The following is a 17,668-nucleotide window of genomic DNA, read 5'->3' as shown; positions in this document are numbered from 1 at the left end:
GAAGTGGGTCACTAACAGACAAACAGCAGGGAAATGTCCAAGTATGACTTTATTTACAAGCTCTTTTTGTTTTGCTGTCGGAGCAGCGATGAGGAGACTGAGCAGGTTTCAGGCTTTACGATCTATGGTGCAGCCATGTGAAGACAATATGCCTCACTTCAGGACACACCACTAAAGATATTATGTCTCTAATCTCTGAGGCTAAGGGCAGATTGGACTGGCAAAACACCTTCAGTAGCCTCAACCCGTTGAAAAATCTATTACATTTGAAATAGCTTAGTCATTAGCACATAACAAGGGGGATTTGTGTTGACAGTGGTTTTATTATAGTATGCAAAGTAACAGTTTATGTAAAAAAAAGAAAGAAAACTCACACAAAAGTCAAAGTGATTAAATAATACATCTCACATTCAGTATCTCCAGATATATTTTACGCTCATGATATATAATGAAACCATTAAAAAAAAGGAATATAATTTATGAACGGAAATAAACCATCTCCTTTAATTTGGCCGATTTCGTAACCAAAAGGCATCTGGGTGTTTCTATTTAAGACGGCGTGAATCCCAACAGCTGTTCAATAGGTTTATACCGCCACTCATCTGCTTCCAGCTCCTCCACCAAGCTCGCCAGCTTCTCCATTCGAGACACTTGTTGATCTGGAAGAACACATGACACTGACTTTATGAGGGAACCAGGTTGTACATGGATCAACCAAAACCAGCACGTCTTTGCATAAATAGTTAATGACTTACCGTGTTTGACCTGTTTAAGTGTGGAGGCAACTTGGTAGCTGAATACGGACTCGCATAAAAATCTGTCAGAGCCATCTAAAAAGAAAGACACACAAGTTAAATACTGGTGAAGATATTATTATAGCCTTGGTGTTCACAAAGATACTACCTCACTAGTGTTTCTGAATCCGGAAAGAGAAGTTGAATAAATAAAGAGGAAGAGCTTAAGACCGTTGGCATTACAGCAGTCCTATTCATCACCGTGTTGCACCTCTTCCTAACTGGACGGCATGCGAACGAGCAACATCAAAATGTAACAGTTTTTCCCCCAATATAGACGCCCTAACCTTCTCCGTGCATCAGCGAACAGGTTAAGCGAAAGAAATGCTCTCTCTGGCTCTATGTTAGCGAAGTTTCATGAAGCTGCTCCATCTCCAATCTATGTTTAATGATCAAAATTGACACTGAAAAGTAACCTTCCAGCCTACCTGTATATAGTTGTAAGCCTATATAGCACAGGGTACAAATCATACAAATTAATCAAATCCCAAAATTGAAAACCAAATACCTAAGCAACAAACGAAAATACGAATAGTCGAATATTCGGGTCCAGCCCTAAGAATTTGGTGGTCAAATGTCAATGGTTTAGGGTCACTGGGTCCTCCAAAAACACTTTTCTGGCCATAACTCAAGAATTCATGCTAATAACAACAATTTTCACTGCAACTTCCCTGGCTGGTGAGGCAGTAATTCTAGTTTGCCTTGAACACTTTTATACAAAAGCCAAACTAACCACATTAATTGGTGTATTTTGAGCCAGAGCCAGATAACCTTTTACTCCAATACACACATTTTTATGTGGCTTCTGGTAAAGCAGAGATATGCATGATACCAGAGATTAGCCAAAGCTCAATTCAGTCACATGTTGACGATGCTTGTTTTGGAGTTCTACCTTGTAACTCAGTGAAGAGAAAGTAGACTTTATTATAGACTCAGGTTGGTGTCACTCATCGTTTATATATGAGACTTTCTGAAAATGTCCACAAAACGGTAGCAACACTTGTCAGTTTGGTTTGTATGTTTCATTCAGAAAACAGATGCTTGGCCCTGAGACCTTAATGTAAATTTCAATGCACACGACTCAAATCTCATGAAGTACAAAGTACAAACTGCCTGAGACTATTTGACCCAGTGCCTTCTCGATGTAAATGACCTGTAACAGAATGAACCCACAGTGTGTTGTCTCACGATAGGATTCCCATAACATCTTCCCTTGTTGGGAGGAGAGAGACAGCTGAAACACAAGATGCCTTTGGCTGTGTTTTATCTCACCTTCCATCATTTCACCTGCACCTTTAGGATATGTGTACAGGACTTTTCTTGGAGGGATGAGCTCTGAAGCACTGAATCCAGAGCCTGTCACCGAGCTGCCACTCACACCCCCGGCAGAGGAGGACGAAGAAGAGGCTGCCATTGAACTTTATAAACACACAACAAAAGAAAACATGTTGTGCTGTTATTACCACCGCTTATAACCTGTTAGACATAAGCATGGAAGGCTAGCGTTGCAGTTTTCACAGTCTATGTTCTCACTATAGCCACACAATACTTAAGCTGAAGTTAGTAGGTTTGCTTTCCTTGCTTTTATTGTAACGTTACAATCCGATATGAAGTTATTAACTGCGACAACAATGCTAAGTGGCTAGCAAGAAAGCTAACTACCCTGCTAGCGCCGATGTAAGCAACGGCCATTCACCATTAATGTTACTAGACTAAATATGGCAATAACTTACCTTTTTCAAAACAATATATATATATATATATTAAGTTCCTGTCGATGTTGAAGTAAATCTATAACGACTTTAAGTCCGTGCAGTTGGTTTATGTTGTTTATTTTGTCTTGCCACTAGTTTACGACAAAAGAGAGCGTTTTACGTTTGAAGCGACGGCATCATTAAACACAGGACCCCGGCTGTCGTAAAGCAGGGAAACCGAAACGTCAACTTGCTGGCAAATTAAGTGTTTGAAATACTACATACGCTAATTCATTTTCCGTGTAATAGTTCAGAGATATATTTGTGTTGTTGGGTTAGAGTAGCTCACGTTAACTAGTTGACATTATGGACGTTTTACGTCCAGCTCTTATCAATGTAAATGGGAGAATGTACCGAAGGAATATCATTCAGGAAGAACACTATGAGGAAGAAGAAGATGTGTCTTACACGGGACCACCAGGTAACTTGTTAAGTGTATTTGTATGTGCTGCCAGGCAGTAGACACACTTGTTAAAAAAAAAAGAAACCAGTACTACATCTGTATATGTGTGGTTCTATCCTGTTTAGAGAGTGAAGACCTTGCAGAAGATGAAACCTGTGATACCATCTCCATTGAGCAGACTGATAAGGGATACCGCTGTGCTATCGATGTCCCAAGTGTTCTTTACAAGTGAGCTAACTATCTACTAAATGCACAAGTTTTGATTGTGCTGCATCAGCACAAGATGTTTCGTTTCTAAGCAGTGTACTTTGTTTGTTCTACAGATACATCATTGGGAAAAAAGGAGAGACACGCAAACGTCTGGAGTTTGACACAAAGACATCTATCAACATCCCAAAACTAGGAGTGGAAGGACAGATTGGTGAGGATTGAGAGCATCACAAAACAGTTCCTGAAACAAAGGATTTCCCCCTCATCTTTCTTCCTTTGTCCGACAGTTATCACAGGTCCCCATAAAGCTGCAGTGTCATCTGCAGTCACACGAGTTGAGGTCCTTGTTGACAGTTTCCGGAAGAAGCAGCCTTTCACACATTTCCTGTCCTTTCCTCTGAACGATCCCAAAATTCAAGAAGGATTCCTGAGCTTTAAAGACGAGGTGTTGCAGCAGTGCTCACAGGTACTGTAGAAGGAACATGGGTGGTATGGATGAGGGCCAGTGGGGGCCATGTGTGGTTTAAGATCAGCACATTACACATTCAATATTCACTAATTGTTGTTACCTGATGTGTAGGATAATGGAGTAGAGGGAAGCATCTTTCAGAACCCGGCAAAGCTTCACCTGACAATCGGCACCCTGGCTCTATTAAATGAAACAGAAGTGAGAAAAGCGTGCGAACACCTCGAAGAGTGTCAAAACTTCATCAGGTATTTACCAATTATTATTGTTATTATTATGATTATTTTATACTAAGATTTAAACTGTAACTATACAGCTTTATATTTTATTTTAGGAGAAAACAACAACCAAATACTGCTTTAAAGCATAAATCTTGGGGTATTTTATGTATTTATTGTTGTGAACAAAGCCCATGAAAGGCCATCAATGACTTAATCTTACAAACTATTATTACATGTGTAGCCAAAGCTTGATTTAACGTATTCCTCATCGATGAGGAGGGTTCATCACTGTGAACATGTGTGTTTATATTAGGGCCGTCCTGACCAAAGAAGTTCTTAGTCGTCCAATGTAAAAGTAGGTGTGTGTGTGTGTGTGTGTGTGTATCTATATATATATATATATATATATATATATATATATATATATATATATATATATATATATATATATATATATATATGATTATTTGTCGGATTTTCAACACCACAAACAAGCAACAATACAATACAATACATGTACCCTTCGCATGTATGATTGAATAGAGGAAATACAAGAAAACATTCTGTAGAATGAGGTAAACATTGGCAGAATGTTAGTAATGATACTAAGACAAGAGGGTAGTATCACTGATACAACCACAAGAAAATAACTAAATATAACACATTAGAACATAACGATACAACCAATATACAAGACATTTTGTACGCACAATTTAAGAAATAGTGTGAAAATGAGTGTTTTAATTTTTGGGGGGATTTCACAAAGGATAGGGCCCAGAATAACACGGCTCACTAGCAAAGTGAGGAATTGCCAAACGTGAGAAGTTCATCAGAAGAGGATGGCAGTGGATGGTCAGTGCGTAGGACACCAAATAGGCCTCCTATGTTCGCAGGTATGACGGCTGAGAGTGGTTCAAAAACAGACTTCCAAAATAGAGATAGGGCGGGACAAGTCCAGAACATGTGGCTGAGCTTAGCTGGCCCTCGGTGACTCTTCACAATTTGGATCAGTGCCAGGAGAGCTGCGAGCTAGCTTGCTTTTAGACCAGTGGACTCCGTGTACTACTTTGTATTGTGGGACTGTCACACGCACAAATGACGTGTGGACACGACTCAAAGCCGCCTGCCAAACCTCACTCTCTGTCTCTATGTTGAGATCTGTGGTAGTTCTCACTACCGCTAAAACCAGGGCAGAAAGTAGGCCCCCTCCTGTTTTGAGTCACGTTTTCTAAAACTACTTTTAAGACAGGATGTAGCCTTTTAAAAAAAAAAAAAAAGAAAGTATCTATGTGTGACACGTTTTTAAAGATCAACATCTTCAGTAATAACAAACTGACTTTTGTCTGGGTGCCACAGATAAGGTAAGTTGGAAAGTATTGAGCCACGGACTTACATTGTTTGTTTTGGCTTATTAAAAACTAGAATAACACCTGCCTTATTGTTTAATATCTAATCAGATTATGTATTTATATCCTTTTAAACGCAGAATTAGATTAGATTGAATCGGATTAGATTACATTCTTATTATTGGATCAGATAAGTTTAGAAGTGCACTCAGTTTCACTTGCGCAAGAAAGAATACTTTGAGTACAACAGAAAGGAACCATTTTATTGCTCAAGAAAACCATAACTGCAATCGGCTTGTCGCTGTCTGCCATCAGAGACATCACGGAGGGAAGCCGTCTGCCGCTGGAGGTGACGGGTATAGAGTACATGAACGATGACCCAGCCATGGTGGACGTCTTGTATGCCAAAGTCAATGTGAAAGACCGATCGGACAAGTAAGTGGATCGGTAACAAACCGTGTGAAAGATGACATCAATTTACAAAGTTGCCACATCACTTTTTCTTCTTCTTCTTCTCATTGCTGCTCTTAAGGTTGCAGGTGATTGCGGACCGGCTGGTGGAGCACTTTGTCTCCGCCGGGCTGATGGTCAGAGAGTGGGACCGAGTGAAGCTGCACGCCACTGTGATGAACACTCTGTTCAGAAAGGACTCCACAGGTAAAGACCGAAACGTGCATGCGGCGTTGTTTGCCAGTAGTTAGGGTAAAAACAAGGTTATTTGTCACATATTTGCCAATGTCCCCCTCATTATCTCTTAGCTTGGACCTGAGCTGCAGTGAGGACAAAGCTGAATCTTTAATTACAATAACAAATTCCTGAAGGCAGCCAGTTCTCCGTTTGGCCACAGCTCTGTTTACGTACACAGAGCGTCATGTTTTCCAAGTACTCTGACAATGGCCTCATTCAGTGTGTCCGTGGATAAAGTCCAGCTCCAGTTCTCAGATTTGTACTGAGCTGACCAACAACACACCACACAAGGGAGGGGCCGTGTCACTGCTGACCATGTTGGCCACAATGTAAACGATTTAAAACCCAGTGTTTATTCTTCTGCTTCGCTCCTAAATCACCTTGATTGACACCTCGCTATTTCCCTCTGTAGCAGCAAGTAAACATGTTTATTTGTTCAGGAGAGACACTTTTGCTTTTCTTACATTGTTCAGCTTGTCTTTTGCATTCTGGTGGGGTTTTTTTCCAGTTGAAGACACGGGCGGCCCCAGAAGACAAACCACGAGTGAACGAGAAGCTTTTGACGCCAGAAACATATTAAAGGTTCGAGGAAATAGTTACGTGCAAACATTCAGACTTTTGGTTCAATTTGATTTGAAATGGGCAAAACATACCATAAGAAATGTGAGAAATGTTAAATATATGTGGAAATCAACTTGTTTGCCGTGTTGTCTGCACATTGTGTACAGGTTTTTCCACTGTTGGTCGACATTTCCGCTGCTTTTGAGGTCCCATTGGGATATAAGAGCTTGCAAAATAGAGAGATTTAGGTCTTTTGGGGGGGAACTCTCTGGTTCTACTCTAGCATGCAAACAAACAGGTTCATTTTAGGGCTGACTCACTCCTACCAGTCATACAGGTTTTATGATTTCAGGCTGGTATTAAAGGATTACGTTCCAAGACCATCTGCGATATGTAATTAGACGTTAACCCACCTGATCCGTTAGAAGGCAGCTATCACAAACATGTTTAGTATTGAAATCTCCAGTCTGTCAGTGTGTGAGCTTCTTTTCCAGCTGAAACGTCGACACTTTTTACTGCAGATCTTCTTACTCGTCACTGTAGGAAAAGCGCAGGTGTTACAAATCACAATAACGATGACTCCGTTCTATTCAAGTGTCCCAGTAAGCGGAGACAGCGAGCCAGAAACTGATGCAGCCAAAGTGAATTAAGCCGTCTTTAATTTAATTATTCTCACCAGGGGCTCTTCCCTACTTTGACATGTCAAAATATTTTGCTATAGGGGCCTGATTGGAGTGATCACGAGCCTTTTAGATCCTCGTCATTCAGGTCTAATAATAATAGTAATCATGATATGATCGACTTGTATTTATACAGCACCTGTTATAACAAAGGTACTTAGTGCCAAACATGCTGGAACCAGGTTTAAAACATTTTAAGGCTCTAACGAGGCAAACAAAATCAGGGATTTTACAATGACAATGACATAAGATAATACCAAAATAAGTAGAAGGCTGTCTCCATAAATATTGAGTTTATCTTCTCCAAACTTTACTGGGTGCTTCACCTTTCCTTTTTTTGGCTTGTGACACCAAGTCGACACTGCAGATAAACAGAAAGCTCTGAAATTCACCTTCCTTTCCTCTCGGGTGCAGAGAAGGTCTTTGTTTGAATAACAAAATCCTTCATTTTCTTTGCTCTGAAAATGACACAAGGGTGCTTAGCAAGTGCTCAGCTGCCTTATCGTCAAATAAGGTATGATGATGATGCTTTGTATTATCGGTGTTGTTATTTCGTTATTTAAAGATATACTGTTTTCATTACAGAAATTTGGTGCTCATCGTTTTGGAGGGTTTGAGCTGAATTCTGTCCTGCTGTCTCAGAGATATTCGGCAGATTGTTCGGGCTACTACACGTCTGCAGGCAGCGCCAGCTTCTCATGAGCTCCTACAGGACCGAGCAGATTCTGAGGTGGGAAGTTAAGACTGAAGAAAGTTTTCAGCAGAACATTGAAGTGGTCTTCATGGTGTTGTCCAGTAGGTGGCAGCATAGGGTTGTTGGACCTGTATCTGAACCTAATTCTTTGCCTTCTAGAACCCCTTTAGGAACAGTTTATGCAGAAACATGTAATGATCAGGGTATGCAAATTCACTCTGAAATGCAAAACTTAGTCAGATTTCTGTTTTTGTTCTTAAGTGTCCACACAATCGGTTCTCTTCAGGGAGTCTGAGTCAAACAACGTCTAAATAAATGACAAGAAATACATTTTTAATGACACAGGCAAGCAAAAAGGAAACATGAAAAATGTGAGAATTTACATCAAAACCGGCTTTGTTTACTTTTACTATGTTTGGGGATTTGTTCACAATGAATAGATTTTATTTCAGAGTCACAGCAGATTAATGTCAGTGTTGCTGTTCCCTTAGAGGAGGAGGTGATTGACTTTGTGTGTGAAGTTGGATTGTTGAAGACACAAAGTCAGATAAGAAGCTTTAAATCAGTCTGGTCTCAGATTCATGTCAGACTTAGATTTCTGAAAAGATGTATCAAATATACAAGATGTAACATTTTGTTAAACAAAAGTAGCAAATTACGTTTACTCAAGTACTAAACTTCATTTCAATTGTGATGTCCTTTTGATTTGATTTGCTACTTTGTACCTCACAGAGGTAAATATTGTATTTATATATATTTACTTTCTCCGCAATAAGGATCAAGCAATCACTCTCACGTGTGCATGCGTCTGTGAGTGAGTGTGCAAAACTGCACAATATCTCAGGTGGCCAGTCATCCTGCATGCTCAGAGACCTCATGTGGTTTAGTCACACCTTCTCGAAACGCCTCCTATTCCCAGACTGCATGTGAACTCATCACTCGCCATTCTTAGTCGGCTAGTGATGACACAGCTGAGTGCCTAAGTTATCCTTTTGTGAGTGTTATTCAATCACACAATTCCAGCATGTGTGAGAGGGCGCCTTTCTGGTTAGGATCTGAGTACTTCTTCCACCGCTGGTTGAACATTTACTTGTTGTCACCTGGTAGTTATCATCATTCAGATACAGTGTTGCCCTACATGTCAACATGCATCCTTGTGATGTTATTGGCCGGTACGTCTCATATACATTCAGTCCGGTCATACAGGAAGCCAGTGGTAACGGCACGTTCTGAAAAATGTAAGAACTCTTGCTGCACTGTCTCACCTGTCAACGACGGTCGGCTGATATAGCTGATCAGACCTCACTCGACGTTCTCCAACCGAGAAAATATGAAGTTTACAAGGAAATGTCCGAAAATTCGTATCTGTTGAAAGATTCTGGTTTCACGCCGATGAAGTATTACCCATTTCCTTTCCCTCTCACGGCCTCATGAATGTGTTAATGCATCACTGACGTGATTTATTACACCAGTCTTGTTTTTTTTTTAAATTTTCTCTCCACCTCTTGCATCAGTGCCGTCCCCGCATGAAGCCACAACCCTGTTCCCACTCCCGTCTGTCGAGTGTGTGTCAGCGAATCCAGACATCGGACACAGAGCCTGGCCTTTTTCTCTCTCTCTCTCTCTCTCTCGCCGTCAGAGCGTTTTTCAGCCGGCGATGTGCTCTGCTTGGCATGCATGAGGGCGATCGCAGAGCAGCCAAAAGTTACACTGATGGAAACTGAGGGTGCTATTTGTTTGTCAGCTCAGCCATCCCGTGCTGTCCACCCTCCCATTTCAGCAGTGGTGTGACTCCCCCCCCCCCCCCCAGTTGTCCTGGAGCTATGTCAACAGACATAGGGACATGCAAATGTCATCATCAGGAAACAGCCAGTTCATGCATTGACGTTCATGCATTGACATTGAAAATGTTATCTTCTCAGACCCACGAAAAGGCGCCTAATTATCCAGTCCCCGTCTCCTGAGTGCATGCTTGTTTGTGGACCAGGAGTACTCATCCTGCACAATGTCACTCTCAGGTAACGGATACAGAGAGGATTCTGGGAATTGCCAACCTTTGCTCATAAGCACACAGAGGAGGAGAGAGGGATGGTGATTTGCAAGCTAATGAAATTCATTGAGGACGTGCGTCGTCACTTCGTTTTGGCAGGGACATGATTAAGGAATGCGCTGGCCAGATGTCTTCACTAATGATCGTACGGAAAACACACATGAAGGAACATAAGTCATCCGCAGACAGATTCAGACACGGGAGACATTTCATTTGTCTGTTATGAAGATGTTTTAGTTAAATGGCCATATGTTTTGTTGCATAGATCAGGACTACTGCAATGAACGTTAGTTTTTCAATATCGGTCAATTGTTTATTCAACAATCATAAAATGTGAGAAAATAGTGAAAAATTGGGAACGCTTGCACCTAATACAAACATTTAATAAATGGTTTATAACACACCATAATGTAGTTGTAAACAGCTATGAGAACATTTGTATGTGTTTATTAACGTACATCATTTTATAACTTCTCCTATGACGACATATTTTATATTATTACAGGTTTATTTTCACCATATTGTCATTCATCATGTTATTACAAACACTTATATCCGTAAGTGTGTTATAAACCATTTGTAGAACGTTTAAATGATGCTTAAAAATTCAAGGTGAAAGTCTTTAAATCACTTGTTTCGTCCAAATAACAGGTCAAAATTCAGAGATATTAAATAATACATAACATTTACATTTGAGAAGCTGGAACAAGCAAATGTTTTGGTGTTTTCGGTTGATAAATTCAGTGAAATGATGATTTATGGCCGGCCATAATAACCTCCTTTCAATATGGTGTGAGAAATGATTTGGATTGACTCAACAGAAATCCTGTTGCTTTGTCGTCTGTGTGGGTGAGGCTGCTTACGCACTTCCCGACATGCATACTTTCTCTGTCCCTGCCACATCTCTCACCCTGATTACTCAGCCCTGTGCTTCCTGCTGTAGAAACTTCCAACCTGACCCCCTTGAGAGTTTGGAGACTAGTACATGTTTCCTCTCAATGAGCCGCATTAACGAGACCTCAGTGTTTGTCCGTGGTACCGCGGACCTGTTTCCTCCGTGGACCTGAGTCCGAATGTCCAAAGATCTCAGGAGCTGAAACAGTTTAGTTGTCTATACTTGTTTGCATGCATTGATGTTTAGATGTGTTAATAGTCTAGAAAGAAAAAGTTGTGATTTGAAAAGAAGTGAAAGCAAAGAAATCCCTTAAATGAGCCCATAAAACTTCCATTGAAGCTTTCATTAATGAGAATTCATTCATGTTTGGAGCTGAAGTCTTGTGTTATCTAGTATTGTTTAGGCCTCTATCCAATTTGCATATTTAATTTCATGCCAGTTTTCAAAGCAGCCTTTTATTTTATGCAAAGGCTGCTTTTGAAATAGGTCTTACTTGATTAATTGTCCAACTTTTTATTTTTTTAGCACATTTTTTCGGTTTTGATATTCATAACCGCACTCTACAATTTTTCATAGTGTGATTAGAAATTAAGTTTTCATTCAGAGGAGCTGGCGTTAACATCTGCTGGCGGAGTGAACGATGATGTTGGACAGACGTGACCTTTTTAATACACTAGATATGTTTGATTTGTATGCTCGGAGTACTAACACACACACACACGTGAAATCGATTTAAGTGCCTAATTGCCTCTTAAGGTCACGGTGAGTTTTACCAATGTGTGCCTTTTTTTTTTTTTTTTGTAAGCGCCAATGTTGATCAGCTTCATACAATATTCTGATCCGAATCCAATTAACTGAAAGGGTGAACTTGACGGCAAGGAAGCACTAAGATGACATTTCAGTAGGTCGCCTCGCGCTCCTGGTGTCATGTTTCCCCGTTAACAAGCTTGAATCCTAAGATTGTTTCAAGAGGGTCTTTTTTTGATCGATCAAAAAGAAGTTACAAAAGGTGCTCCATAAATGATCCTGCAAGACAAAGCCGACGAATCTCTCAAATTAGATATTGTTAGCGGTGAAATATGACAGCGCGCCCTTCCCTTCCCTTCCCTTCCCTGTTCTCTCATGTTAGGATGCGACTCTCCAGCTGAGTGTCGCCGCCGTTTGAATGTCACACCGTTAACTCTGTCACTAATGGGCACGGACGGCCTTGACGGACAGCCGAGGCGAGAGTATTTGAAATGTCTAATCTGTGTCTCCAGCGAGGAGGCAGGTGATCGCTGCAGCAGCTCTTTATCATTCAGAGGGCTTAGTCTGAAGGCAGCCTGCAGCTGTCCACGTCTGTTTACTGCACTCACACAGGGAGGAGAGAGGCACAAAGCCCGAGTGTTTGAACAGCAGGTAGTCATTCTGGGCTGCTGTTTACTTTATGTACACTTTGCACTTGGGAGCGTTTTTAAATAGAGCTGCAGCTATTTATTTTGAATTCTCGAATTCATCTCCATTACTTGTGTAGATAATTGTAAAACGTATAAAATGTCAGAAAATGTTGCATAATGCTCTCAACAATTTAAGATCATTTCTTGAAATCGCTTGTTTTGTCAAAAATCTAAAAGATATTCAATGTACAATGATAGAAAATAGAAAAGCAACAAATCCTCACGTTTGAGCAGCTGGAACTAGTGAATGTTTGGCATTTGTTATCTATAATTTGCTTAAATGGTTAGCCATGAAATCAGTTTGTATATCAGCACCAACTTACAGACCTTAGAGGCAGGATGACAGCCTTCATTTAAATTTCAAATTCATTCACTCAGTCCAGACATTAAAGCAGCACGGATTGATTTCTCTGTCTGCTTTGGGGCAGAAGAAGAAGAAGACGCTATAAACCCAACACTGACATATTATCACCTTACAACGTCGTTGTGTTGGCAAACAGTTCCCATTATTTCCAGATGCAGCAGACGAGGAGCAGCATTATTCATTTGGAGTCGTGTTTCTGTCCTCTCGTACACCTGAAGTCCAATATTTCTCCTTTTTATCTCTGTTGTTTGATCTCCGCCAGCTCGTGAGGGAAATATCTGGCTCTTTAGCAGCTAAACGCTCCGTTATGTTCACCTGGTAGCCGCTACCACCATGATGGCCTCAGGCTGAATATGCAGAAGTTTTGGGCTTTACTGCTCTCTCTGTATTGGAAGCTATAAACCCTTAAACAAACCGTCCTCCTGACTTCCTCTTAAATCCCTTCACACCCTTCGCACCTGACGCTGTTTCTTATTGGAGGGATGCGGAGTAGTGAAGTCATATATAATAGTTGGTATAAGCTGGATGTGCAGACTGCTAATAAATAATCTATTGAGACTGAGCATGTCATGAGTTCAGAATATTAGCCAGCTTCTGTATATTTAATTGAAAAGGGTGCTGCACTCTGTTTAACCCCTTGCTGCTGCTGCCCGCAAGTGCGAAACCAGCAGCTACACTTTCCTGGCAAATGCAAACTGCCTTCAGAGTGCTCTCGACTAACTTTGCACTTTTAATAGCTGTGTGACCCAGTTTGAGTCCAATTGAATTAGATCTATGCGCATTTAGAGCAGCTCCACTTACAGCTGTAAGTCACTCGAGATTACTTATAAAATGCCTCCCGATGTGGTTTATTCTCTCCTCGTGATGGTTCTCCTATCCAGGAACTTGCTCTCAGGCTACATATTCTTATTTTTTCTGGACACTTTGCGGCGGCAGCCTCCTATCACAGGCAGCAACGGCTCCACAAAGAGGCCGCGGTGGCTGTTGTAGAAGAAGAGGAAGTGCAGGAGCAGAACTTGCTTTGTTTTTATTGGGTCATCAATATTTAACGGCTTAATGTACAGGCTGACAAATAACAACATACGGATGGGACAACAAATATACTGCGAAACAGAAAAGAAAAGATGTGACTCAATGCAGCACAATACACTAAAGCCACTAACATTAATAAATACAGTTTTATTAAGTCCATTGATTGTATTAGTGTTTGTCTTTGCCTTAATATCCTGACTAAATCAATGTAAACTCATTAGTATTCCATTTTTCAATTATTTGATGGACAGAAATTGATTTTCTGTCGATTGATTAATTGATTGATTGATTGATTGATTGATTTAGACATTTATCAAACACACGAGTCAAACATTCACTGAATCCAGCTTCTCAAATGTGAGGATTTTCTGCTTTAGTTAGTTTAATATCATTTTAGATTGCACATCATTTTCTTTATGGTCTGTTTGTCCATAACAAATATGAAGATGTCACCTTGAACATTTTTCACTATTTTGTAGACTAAATAACTGATTGTAGATGAGAATAATCCTTATTTGCAGCCCCAGAGTGCTTTAAAGTACAAATACTGATCACTGACTGTGTGTTGCAGGTCGCGGATGAACACGGCAGCAGGATGAGACGTGCTCAGTGTGGCTGGCTGATGAAGAAACTCTCAGTTGGCCGTAAATCACAGTGGGAGACATCACATGACGATCGTGAGACTCACAACAGAGCGTCGTTGCTGAATATTTCATTATAATCAGCTGGAACATGGAGTTGCCTCACTGTAACATTCTGTTTAAATACAGGACTAAATGAATAAATGTGTAAAGCATCCAGCCTTAGCCTGTTGCAATTAACTGCTGTGTACCAGGATTTCCTGAAGCGATCCTCACGGAGTTGTTACAATGTGAGAATATGCACAGCCCTGATAAGCAGCGGAGCTCGTGTTGAGCCTCATGAGCTATTTGTAAGACACGCGTTTACAGCAAATATTTACAGATAAGCCACCCTTCAAATTCTACTGCTTGCTGTCTTGTCTGATGTTGTTCTCAACTCTTTTTGTGTAAACCGATCACGCTTTGTATAGATACGTTTTATCAACGACACGGCGAACTGATGGCATCAGTTAATCCCCTTTACAATTAAAGGCGCTCTTCCGCGGCGTAACTCTTGATGTGTAAAAGAAGACGTTCTGTGGAGGTGCTTCCACTCTTAAAATGCTAGATTAAGGGATTGTTATAATCATGTGACAATGTGTACACACTCGTTTCAGTGATTAAGAAAGCCTCCGTGGTTCACGGTCTGGTCTCTGGTGTAGAGCAGCTGACGGCTGGTTGGAGCAACAGTCGATCAATCAGAGGTGGGATAAAGAATGGGGAAGTCATCTCCTCACTTAGCTACAGTTATGACGAAGAGAAATCCAAAGAAAAGCAGACACTCGTCTGCACAAGTTTTTGTGAGGTGACCTACAGAAATGATTACTCTAAAAGCTCTAAAGTTACATTGTATGTGGTAAACATGAACTGCCCCGAGAAAATGTGCTAAATAAATGAAACCTACCAGTAGTGAGAGACAGTGTGTGCAAGATGAATGCGTCTTTATCCCAGTTCTCCGCACGTACATTTGAGCATCTCATAATTTAAACAAATAAGAAACACTATTTTTCCATTCAACAGCAACATCACATGCCTCTCAGCCACAGAAGTGCTGTCAAAGTGCTCCCGGCATCTGAGGCTCATTTCTGCAGGGCACAAATAATGTCTGCACACTGTTGGGGCTCCAAATGAATAGTTGATACTGAAGAACGTCTTACAGATCCAAACGTTGCCTTGAAAAGAGAAAATGCAGCCAAACGGTGTGCAGAGCTCCTTTATGCCCCTGCAGGGAAGTCATTTTTCGTCCTTGTATCTTTGCCTGGAAGTGTGCACACTTGGCCCCTCATCTGAGGTTTTTCACCACAAGATTGACTTATGAAATCCAAGTAAACTGGTATTTGAATTGGGCATTTAGACTGATCTAGGGTTGCTGGATTTAAAGTGATGGAGGGACCAAATCACAGCTGAAATGATTAATCTGGCAGAGACATTGATCCGACTGAGAATTCAGTGTGATCAGCGAAGCACGAACATGCTGGAAAATCCTTTTTGCCTGTACCTAATGTACTGTAAGGATAAAAATGGCTCGCTGTGTGATCACTGGTCCTTCGGGGGTTCCTGGTCACTGTGCTGCTACTTCAGATATTGATGGAGCGGAAGAGCCCAGCTCATAAAAGCTGTCTGCAGTTAAAAAAAAAAAAAAAAGAGATCCTTTGAGTATTCTCATCCTTAAACATTACCATCTTAAGAGATGAACCACTCAACGCTTTCATCAACATGTTTTCCATTTGCTGTTCTGGCACATGTGGGATTTTCCTCAGGAGAGCGGAGGAACGGAAACAGGCTTCCTCATAACATCTCAAGCTCTCAAACAATCTTTAGAAGCTATTGGTGCAATGCAGAACACAGTCTTTAAATGCTTCCCCGCTCAGCTGCGTGACCATTATTCTGCAGGACGTTCACCCTGAGCGTCACATGACTGATGACGGCCTCTTGATGTCCAGCACCTCGTACGGTTGACGTGCACAGCTGGCTGACGCTGCGGGACGTTTCTCCTGCTGCCCTTGCTATCCGATCCTGTCGCTCCACGCGCTCATGAAGGCCAGCATCTGCCTCATCGACTGTTCTGATGCCAGTGTCGGAGTCAGCCAGCTAATCAGCATCACAGGAACGCCATCCTGCCCCTGGCTATACTTCGGCCTCGGGCCGATATTGGTAACCTTAAACCCTAAAGAATCCGAGCAGGGTGCCGGATTATGTTTGTCTTCATGGGGATGAAATGGAGAACGAAGGGAGCGAGGGCACGCAGAGTTTAGGGAGCAACAGGAATAACGTGGGCGGACTAAAAGATGATGTGCAGCTAAAGTCTTCTTGAAGAAAGAGTAGCATGACAGCAGCAGCTTTAATGGGCCTTATCAGACATCTAACAACCTCACAGATTCATGCTTATTTCATAGTGTTGTGCAGACAATCATTGTTCAAGAGCATGAAAAATGTTTTTTCATATTTTAGTCAAAGACTCAAGGTTTTGATGTCAAAAACCCAAGGCTTATGTTTTAATGATTTGTGTGAAATGTGTCAATGCATAACTCAGTTCTCTCTCTGGAGAAATTGGCCTACACCTTGTATGCAAATGTTATCCATGTATGTTTCTAAGCGTCTGCCTTGGACCTTGAAATCGTATTTACAAGGATTTGAAGCAGGTAGTGTGACCGAGGTTGGAGTACCAACTGGGAAAAGGAGGCGACTGCCCCCCAAAAGCTCCAGGCTAATTATGTGTCAACGGTTTTGTGCTAATTTAATTGAAAAATTTGTTTTGCTATATGCACCGATAAAGCTCAATATCAGCTCATAACAAGAGCCTTAGAGGTATAGTTTGACACTGCAGGGCCATAATAGACCGTGGTATGACTTCATTATGGTGGTAGGGAGGTATGGAACAGGGTTCTGGACTGTTGGTTGGACAAAACAAGACATTTGAAGACATATCCTTGGGCTTTAGGAAATTGCAGCCAATTGCGAAATTAGTCTGTATTTGTATTTCTGATCAAAAGATGAATTGATAATGAAAACAGTCATTAGTGGTGGGGGAATGTCTTTGTGTCAACTGTAGTCCTGTCATTATTTCATTTCTAAGCATGGTTCTTCCTTTTGTATTTGGTCTTTAAAATGCATTGAGACCTCCAAATGAAAAGATTGAATAAAAATAGTTGCATTTGTGCTGGATTTGATTATTTCACTCGACATAACTGTGATCTTGCTGCTGAAGTAGCCTACTGGAATTTTAATATCGTATTAGCATGAGCAGTTCCCAAAATAATTCACACAAATATACAGTAGCTCTCTGATAAAGTTTAGACTACAGAACCACGATAACGGTTTGTTCCTGGTACTTCCTGTATATATAAGATTTCCTAGTAAGATGCTAATCAGACACTGCTGATCTGAGTCACTCTAACACAATCTTTCTGTGGAGAAATGGAGAAATTAAGAACAATGTCACGCACATTTTAAGC

At 41.0% G+C, this 17,668-nt stretch overlaps 2 protein-coding genes across 4 annotated transcripts; one reads left to right on the top strand and one right to left on the bottom strand.

Annotated features, from left to right (window-relative positions):
• Window positions 1-2,669, bottom strand: anapc16 (anaphase promoting complex subunit 16). The gene is made up of 4 exons (XM_079182049.1): window positions 2,528-2,669; window positions 2,067-2,212; window positions 756-830; window positions 1-659 (listed from the first exon to the last, which is right to left on the bottom strand). The coding sequence occupies exons 2-4, from the start codon at window positions 2,206-2,208 to the stop codon at window positions 550-552; spliced, it is 327 nt and encodes a 108-aa protein (XP_079038175.1). The 5' UTR covers window positions 2,209-2,212; window positions 2,528-2,669; the 3' UTR covers window positions 1-549.
• Window positions 2,670-2,726: 57 nt separating this feature from the next.
• ascc1 (activating signal cointegrator 1 complex subunit 1) lies at window positions 2,727-15,330 on the top strand. Of its 3 annotated transcripts, none has more exons than XM_079182040.1 (10): window positions 2,727-2,969; window positions 3,077-3,179; window positions 3,275-3,372; window positions 3,449-3,627; window positions 3,742-3,875; window positions 5,510-5,629; window positions 5,727-5,851; window positions 6,390-6,463; window positions 7,708-7,852; window positions 14,165-15,330. In XM_079182040.1, exons 1-9 carry the CDS (start codon window positions 2,855-2,857, stop codon window positions 7,822-7,824), a joined length of 1,065 nt encoding a protein of 354 aa, XP_079038166.1. In that variant the 5' UTR covers window positions 2,727-2,854; the 3' UTR covers window positions 7,825-7,852; window positions 14,165-15,330. The 3 variants fall into 3 exon arrangements, with proteins under 3 accessions (XP_079038166.1, XP_079038167.1, XP_079038168.1); XM_079182041.1 differs by having other exon boundaries at window positions 7,708-7,859; window positions 14,188-15,330; XM_079182042.1 differs by lacking the exon at window positions 14,165-15,330 and adding an exon at window positions 9,331-9,370.
• The last annotated feature ends 2,338 nt before the right edge of the window (window positions 15,331-17,668 follow it).

The sequence above is a fragment of the Pholis gunnellus genome, assembly GCF_910591455.1.
Source record: "Pholis gunnellus genome assembly, chromosome: 21".
In the NCBI taxonomy this organism is placed as follows: Eukaryota; Metazoa; Chordata; class Actinopteri; order Perciformes; family Pholidae; genus Pholis; species Pholis gunnellus.
The sequence above is the reverse complement of the archived record's forward strand: the minus strand, read 5'-3'. Positions and strand labels throughout refer to the sequence as shown.

Bases quoted from the DNA above. Each gene is read 5' to 3' on its own strand.
- anapc16 (XM_079182049.1), bottom strand. From the start codon at position 2,208: ATGGCAGCCTCTTCTTCGTCCTCCTCTGCCGGGGGTGTGAGTGGCAGC. The intron at 831-2,066 runs GTGAGATAAAAC...CTTTCTTTTTAG, and splicing joins TGCAGGTGAAATGATGGAAG to ATGGCTCTGACAGATTTTTA. The intron at 660-755 runs GTAAGTCATTAA...GTGTTCTTCCAG, and splicing joins ACTTAAACAGGTCAAACACG to ATCAACAAGTGTCTCGAATG.
- ascc1 (XM_079182040.1), top strand. From the start codon at position 2,855: ATGGACGTTTTACGTCCAGCTCTTATCAATGTAAATGGGAGAATGTAC. The intron at 3,373-3,448 runs GTGAGGATTGAG...TTTGTCCGACAG, and splicing joins AGGAGTGGAAGGACAGATTG to TTATCACAGGTCCCCATAAA. The intron at 3,628-3,741 runs GTACTGTAGAAG...CCTGATGTGTAG, and splicing joins TGTTGCAGCAGTGCTCACAG to GATAATGGAGTAGAGGGAAG.